Genomic DNA, 8,209 nt, shown 5'->3' with positions numbered 1-8,209 from the left:
ATCTTTCCCTTTTATTTAAAAAGTGTATCAACTTTTTTAATGCTAAACAAATACTGTATGTGTACCCTTAATATACAAATGCCCACCCACTGTTTAATTAGTAACTTAATAATATGAGATTATAACAAAGTAACGTAATAATAATAATTATAACTCAAGTCTTTTGGGGGGGGTCTTCTCTGCCCCTCTGAGTAACATCTGTCAATAAACTTGTTTGTTTTAATACAGATTTCCATATAAAAGTCATGAAAAGTCTGAGCATAGGGAGATTCCATGGTCTGCTTCAAAGATGACTTGCCACCAACAAAAGAAGTGGTCAGTGATTGGCTGTCTCTACTAGTTATTCAAAAGTCGGGGCAATCCAATGACTCACAGAAAGATCAGTACTTTACTAGTAATCTTTCACCATTTGGTGCAGCAGTTGATCAAAATCCTGTTTGTTCCATTGTTCTTAAGCTGTTGTTAAAGTACAGCTTTGCTGATATTAAAGATTACCTGCAGTGCTATCTGTCTGGCTCAAGAGGGAGAATTCCTTCTGATGCACGTTCAGCACAAGTGTGAAAATACAACACTAGAAACCTTGAAGTTTGTTGCCAGAATTCGCCTCTGTTTTGATGCTGTTTCCCAATGTCTTTCTGAAAAACAAGACACATTGGCTGAGGATTGAAAATACATACGCGCAAAAGAAACTTCCCCGCAAAGGATTAAGTGTATGATTCTCAATGGAGGAAAAAATTGCTTCAAGGTTTACCTTGTGTGAAAGCTGTTCTGTTTGAATGGAATTGATTTTGTCCTCTGTTAGGTTTACCTTCTTCCCCGGCAACCTGGTTTTCCTTTACTTCAGCACCCTCAGTAATTTCTTCCTGAGGCTGGTTGCTATATTGTGGGTGGTGACCATAGCGACGACAAACTAAGTAAGGTGGGTAACGCAAACACGAGGAAACCTGCAGATGCTGGAAATTCAAGCAACACACACAAAATGCTGGTGGAACACAGCAGGCCAGGCAGCATCTATAGGAAGAACTACAGTTGATGTTTTGGGTCAAGTCCCTTTGTAAGGTGGGTAACGCTGCCTTCTGTAAGGAGGGTGATGTTGCTGATTTTGATAATCTTGGTTTTCTCCATCTGTCCTGTTGCTGTCTGCTCCATCTCCTTTCTCTCCACCTTCAATGTTCTGTTGGTACTTACGTGGTGGACCTCGGTGGCGGGGGTTGCAGTGACGGTAACGATTTCTGTCCGCAGCATATTGGCTTCCTTGGATTGGAACTCCTCTGGGACCAGTTAGGTTTGCTGCTTCTGCACCCTTTTCACCTTCCACTATGTCGAACTCCACAGTTTCACCATCTCCAACACTGCGGAGGTATTTCTGTGGGTTATTCTTTTTTATAGCAGTCTGATGTACAAACACATCTTCCTTTGTATCATTCCTGTTGATGAATCCATATCCATTTTGTACGTTGAACCACTTTACTGTTCCAAGAACCTTTGTTGTGATGACTTTCTTCTTCCCGGAGGATTTGGGTTTGTCTGGCTGTTGCTGCTGCTGCTGTTCGGATTGCTGCTCCGTCTCGGCCTCGCTCGTGGTGTTGATGGGCTGCGTGAGATGGTTGTGGCTCAGGCCGGTCTGAGGTGGGAGCTCCTGCGCTCTCTCTGCTTCTTTCTTCTCTCTAATATAATTCCTTCCCACTTTTTCTGTCTCCAGTTGCAGAAAAAGCTCCCATTTCGTATTCCTCGCTTATATTGTTGATCTAGTTTCTTCGTCCTTTTCTGGTACTCCTGCAAAGTGCCTTCCTGTAACTGCTGTCACTGTCTTTTGAGAGATGTCAATTTCTCCTGGTACATCTGCTCTTTTACTTCCAGGTAGTCTTCATCATCCTGCTTATTGGCAATATCTGTCTCCCTGTTGACACTGTCTTGCTCCTCCTCATCGTTGTAATAGTCAACAATGGGTGAGAGGAGAGCTGCGGACATCTTACCCGCCGAGCTTCCCTCCCTTGTTGACACATCTAGTGCCTTGATGGTGTGCCAATCCAACTGGGTTTTCCTAAGTCATTCACGTCCCAACAACGACGGTCCTCCATTTTCCAGTACATAGAGGTTCAGCTGCTGGGTTTTGGCCCCGTAGGTCACTGTCACTTTAATTTTACCTTTGGGACGCACTTTCTGTCCTGTGTAAGTCTTTAGCAGTAGTTCAGTTCGTTTCGGAGGTATGTGAGAAAACAGTTGTTTGTAGTCGTGTACAGAGATCACTGTTAAAGCTGAGCCTGTGTCCAACTCCATTTTCAGTCTCATGCCTGCCACTTGTGGAGTGATCCATATTACTCTTAGATCATCTGCGTCTTTCACGCTGTGAAGTTGCAGATAAGACATTTCACTTTTGTCTGAGTAGTTTTCATCAGCATTGTTTTCTTTCATTTTGTGCACATTGTTGTATTTTCCTTTCTGGGGTTTCTTGTTTCTCTGCATTTTGTCCTTTTCCTGTTGTTTACTAGCTTTGCATACTCTGCCAGCGTGGCCCTGTTTGCCATAGTTCCTGCATTCCTTGTCTTTAAACCAACAGTCCTCAAGGTCATGTGACATGCTCCCACAAGGGTAACATTTCTTTCCTTCATTTCTGCTTGGTGACATTTTATTTGTAGCATATTCCAGTGATTTTTGTTGAATTTCTGAAGCACCTTGTGCGGCTGCTTCTAATGATATTGAGATGTTTAGCACTTTCTCAGATATAGGGTCTTTTTCACACAGGAGCTTCTTCTGTGTGGTTTCACAGTACATGCCACACACTAACCTATCCCTCAATGCGTCTGATAGACCCACTCCAAATTGACAATATTCTGATAATTTGCACAATTCAGCACACTATTCAGAAATGCTTTCATTTTTGCTCTGATTCCAATTGTAAAATTTAAATCTTTCAGCAATGACCAGCGGTTTGCGGTTTAAATGCTTTTGGAGAGTATCTACTATTTGCTTGAATGTTTTGTCAGCTGACTTTTCAGGGGTTAAAAAGCTCCGTAGCAGCCCGTATGTTTTCGCACCCATTACACTAAGTAAGATGCTGACTTTCTTTCCTTCATTAACACTGTTAGCATCACAATATAACTCTATTCTTTCAATATAAGTTGCCCAGTCTTCAATGCCATAATCAAGTGCTGTAATGGTTCCAATTAACACCATCATCGTGTTAATTAATCCTTGTTATGTCAATTTAGCCTTGGTCCTTTGTTTTCTTTTTGACTCATGTGACCTTTTTTTTACTAGCGTTGCGCATGTACTCTGGTTAGATGCGTGTGTTGTTCCTTTTTTTACCTCCCCTCTGAGGCAGGCAGACCCTCAGCCCTGGGGTTCAGCGCTGGCTGTAGTCTCACCTGGACACACTGTGGCTCAGAGTGTGTCTCTTAGTCTCTCGACGTTCCCAACTCCGGCTGAACTCCCGTTCCTTTCAGATTCACGGCCTCACTCTGCCTCCTTTTTCCCGCTCCTTGGCTCATTCCTTGCACTCTTCCTCCGAGTGCCAATATCAATTGAAACACGGCATTCCGATACGATGTAGGTTCATTAACCTCGTTGCCAATTTTTTGTGTATGTAGCTGTTTACACAACAATATCATTAATAAAAACGCCAGAGACTGGAGCTACATTAACAGGGTTCTTTACTAACTAAAACCAAACTGAACACACGTATACAGATTAATACATGCCCAATAGCGCAAGCTCAATAACGTGTTACTACAACATAAAATAATCCCATATTATACAGTAGGCTATATGGTACACTGCCAAATGCTTCTCATTTGTTAATCTCTTCATTCCTAGAATCATTCTTGTGAATCTCCTCTGGACTCTTTCCAATGACAGCACATCCTTTCTGAGATATGGGGCCCAAAACTGTTGACAATATTCCAAAGCAGCCTGACTAGTGTCTTATAAAGGCTCAGCATTATCTCCTTGCTTTTATATTCTATTCCCGTTGAAATAAATGGTAACATTGCATTTGCCTTCTTTACCACAGACTCAATCTATAAAGTTAACCTCTGGGAGTCTTGCATGGGGACTCCTAAGTCCCTCTGCACCTCTGTTGTTTGAACCTTCTCCCCATTTAGAAAATAGTCCGCACTATTGTTCCTTTTACTAAAATGCATCATCATACATTTCCCAACACTGTGTTCCAAGGTCAGAGAAGAATGATCAGACTGGTTCAACCTGACAGGACAATATAAGGCCTTTGACAAGGTGCCACACATGAAACTGTATAACATGGTGTTACAGGAAAGATACTATTGTAGCGATGTGCTACACACAGCGCTGAAGTAACGGCACGCAATTGGTAAGTCGTTTGGAGACTAGTTTATTCAAACTTTGCGGCGCTGGCATTTAATCTCTAGCACCCGCCCTCTCCGGGCAGAAATGACGTCAAAGGTGCATTACCAAAGTCTCTCCCCGCGCGCTGGCTATTTGTGAGCCGGTTCGCCTGCGCAGAAAGTGGGTCGCCACACTATCATGGCTAGAGCACTGGTTGAATGGCAGGAGGCAAAGTGGGAATAAAGGGAGCCTTTCTCGTTGGGCAATTTTGTGGACTATACGAAGATAAGTGAAGAGGCAGGTAGTGTTGAGGAAGCTTGAAAGTGTTGAAAGGCTACAGAAGGACTTAGATGAATTATGAGAATGGGCAAAGAAGTGTCAGAATACAGTGTCAGGAAGTGTATAGTCTTGCACTTTGGTAGAAGAAATGAAAGGGTTGAGTATTCTCTAAATGGAGAGAAAATTCAAAGATCTGAGGTGGAAAGGGACTTGGGGTCTTTGTGCAGGATTTTCTGAAGGTTAATTTGCAGGTTAGTCGGTGGTGAAGAAGGCGAACACAATGTTAGCATTCCTTTCAAGAGGATTAGAATATAAAGAGGATAGAATATAAACTTCAAGAGGACTAGATTTTTGGAGAAGGAAGTCGGAGAATCAGAATGGGAGTGCGGCGGGAGCCATTCTGATTTTTTAAAATTCTCATCAGAGTTAAGAGAGGCGGGACTGCGCAGGCGTGTGACGTCGGGCAGTGAAGCAGGGAAGATTTAAAAAGGGCACAGCCTTAAACAAGAGAAGTCAAAGCCAAAGTAAAAGCAAAGCAGAGGGCATACGAAGCAAAAATTAGTGGGAAGACAGAGGATTGGGAAGTTTTTAAAAGCTTACAAAAGGAAACTAAGAATATCATTAAGAGGGAAAAGATGAACTATAAAAGGAAGCTAGCAAATAATATCAAAGAGGATTGTAAAAGCTTTTTCAAGTATATAAAGAGTAAAAGACAGGTGAGAGTAGGTATAGGACCGATAGAAAATGATGCTGGAGAAATTGTAATGGGAGATAAGGTGGTGGCGGAGGAACTAAACGAGTATTTTGCATCAATCTTCACTGAGGAAGACATCAGCAATATACCGGACATTCAAGGGCGTCAGGGAAGAGAAATATGCACAGTCACAATTATGACAGAGAAAGTACTCAGGAAGCTGAATAGTCTAAGTGTAGATAAATCTCCTGGACCAGATGGAATGAACCCTTGTGTTCTGAAGGAGGTAGCAGTGGAGATTGCGGAGGCATTAGCAATGATCTTTCAAAAGTCGATAGATTCTGGCCTGGTTCTGGAGGACTGGAAGATTGCAAATGTCACTCCGCTATTTAAGAAGGGGGCAAGGAAGCAAAAAAGAAATTATAGACCTGTTAGCTTGACATCGGTGGTTGGAAAGTTGTTGGAGTTGATTGTCAAGGATGAGGTTACGGATTACCTGGAGGCATATGACAAGATAGGCAGAACTCAGCATGGTTTCCTTAAAGGAAAATCCTGCCTGACAAACCTAGTGCAATTTTTTGAGGAAATTACAAGTAGGCTAGACAAGGGAGATGCAGTGGATGTTGTATATTTGGATTTTTAGAAGGCCTTTGACAAGGTGCCGCACATGAGGCTGCTAAACAAGATAAGAGTCCATGGAATTACGGGAAAGTTACATACGTGGATAGAGCGTTGGTTGATTGGCAGGAAACAGAGAGTGGGAATAAAGGGGTCCCATTCTGGTTGGCTGCTGATTACCAGTGGTGTTCCACAGGGGTCCGTGTTGGGGCCACTTCTTTTTACGTTGTATGTCAACGATTTGGATTATGGAATAGATGGCTTTGTGGCTAAGTTTGCTGATGATGCAAAGATAAGTGGAGAGTCCGGTAGTGCTGAGGAAACAGAGAGTCTGCAGAGAGACTTGGATAGATTGGGGGAATGGGCAAAGAAGTGGCAAATTAATTACAATGTTGGAAAGTGTACTGTCATGCACTTTGGAAGAAGAAATAAATGGGCAGACTATTATTTAAATGGGGAGAGAATTCAAAGTTCTGAGTTGCAACGGGACTTGGGAGTCCTCGTGCAGGATACCCTTAAGGTTAACCTCCAGGTTGAGTCGGTGGTGAAGAAGGTGAATGCAATGTTGGTATTCATTTCTAGAGGAATAGAGTATAGGAGCAGGAATGTGATGCTGAGGCTCTATAAGGCACTGGTAAGACCTCACTTGGAATACTGTGTGCAGTTTTGGGCTCCTTATTTAAGAAAGGATGTGCTGACATTGGAGAAGGTTCAGAGAAGATTCACTAGAATGTTTCTGGGAATGAGAGGGTGTGGTGAACTACATATACCTGTCTGGACACGCCCCCTGCTGACTGCTCCTGTGGCCCCTCCCACTGACCGTGGCTTCTCCCACAGACCCCGGTATAAAGGTGATTGAGGCCTGAGCCCGGCCCTCAGTCTCCAGGATGTAGTATGGTGGTCAACTACTGCTTGTTCTTTCTTCCAGTCAATAAAAGCCGATATCTTGCCTCACGTCTCAGAGAGTTATTGATGGTGCATCAATTTTATTGACTGGAAGGTTTAAAACATGGATAGTATTTTACGTCTGGAAAAATTGGATTTGGACCCCCAAGCCCCTGAAGCAGCTCTTGCCTTTGAACTCTGGCTTGTATACTTCCAATCATACCTGGAGTGCAACTGAACCCGTTGTTATGCACAGAATTCTCCTCTCGAGGGTCACCCCGAAAGTTTACTCACTTATCAGGGACCTGCCGACCTACCAAGGGGCATTGGACGCCCTCAAAAGACAGTACCTGCGGCCGGTGAACATCGTCTACGCAAGACATCGCTTAGCTACGTAACGACAGCGGCCTGGAGAGTCGAGTGCCGAGTTTCTCCGAGCCCTACAGACACTCGTGCGAACTTGCGACTGCAAAACTCTCACGGTAGAACAGCATGCGGAGCTCCTCGTACGAGCCGCCTTTGTTACAGGGATCAGGTCAGTGTACGTGCGCCAGCGTCTGCTGGAACACGCCGATCTTACCTTACTTTCAGCGATCGAGCTGGCCGACATGCTGGAGGCTGCTCTGCACAACACTGACGCTGTCCAGCCGCACGATCCCCTGCCGGTTCCATGGACACCTCAGACCCTGCCACTGCTGGTTCCCGCGAGCGAATTCACCAACGCCGCTGCCAGTCGTGATTCCACGAACTCCCCGAACCCGACCACAGCTGCTGCCAGTCACAAGCCCGCGCAGTGTTACTTCTGCAGACTCGAAAAGCACCCCCGAAAATGCTGCCCAGCCCGAGAAGCGACCTGTTCCAGCTGCGGGAAGAAGTTGCCATTTCGCCAAGGTCTGGCAGCGCTGCGTGTGAGGCATGGGGGCCGCCATCTTGCCTGCCCGCCTCGTGCGAGGCATGGGGGCCGCCATCTTGCATGCCCGGATGGGTACGGCCATCTTTGTCGGCGCCAACATGCCCCGCCCCCTACCCACCGGTGCTTACCGGGCACCAAGACGCCAGTTCAATTCTGGCCTCCGTAACCCTAGACCAAAGCGCCCCACACCAGCTTGCAAGGTCAATGATGGACATCCTGGTGGAGGGGCACAGGACTAGCTGCCTGTTTGACACGGGCAGCACTGAGAGTTTTATTGACCCAGACACGGTGCAATGCTGCGGACTCGTGACACGGCCGGTAAGCCAGAGGGTCACCTTGGCTTCTGGGTCGTATTCCACAGACATCCGGGTGGGTTGTGTAGCGACCTTGGTGGTGCAGGGCACAGAATATCGGAACTTTGCGCTACTGGTCATGCCTCAACAAGGTGTTGTTCCTCCAGCCTGTGTGGCTTCCCATTGGCCACACAGTTTAATTCCACATCCCATTCCCATTCTGAT

The 8,209-nt window shown here is 45.3% G+C and overlaps 1 protein-coding gene across 1 annotated transcript; it reads right to left on the bottom strand.

Annotated features, from left to right (window-relative positions):
• Window positions 1–740: 740 nt before the first annotated feature.
• On the bottom strand, window positions 741–1,971 carry LOC140727232 (Y-box-binding protein 1-like). Its single transcript, XM_073044824.1, has 3 exons — window positions 1,855–1,971; window positions 1,056–1,696; window positions 741–918 (listed from the first exon to the last, which is right to left on the bottom strand). Exons 1-3 carry the CDS (start codon window positions 1,969–1,971, stop codon window positions 741–743), a joined length of 936 nt encoding a protein of 311 aa, XP_072900925.1.
• Window positions 1,972–8,209: the final 6,238 nt, after the last annotated feature.

The sequence above is a fragment of the Hemitrygon akajei genome, chromosome 1 (assembly GCF_048418815.1).
Source record: "Hemitrygon akajei chromosome 1, sHemAka1.3, whole genome shotgun sequence".
Classification (NCBI taxonomy): Eukaryota; Metazoa; Chordata; class Chondrichthyes; order Myliobatiformes; family Dasyatidae; genus Hemitrygon; species Hemitrygon akajei.
The sequence above is the reverse complement of the archived record's forward strand: the minus strand, read 5'-3'. Positions and strand labels throughout refer to the sequence as shown.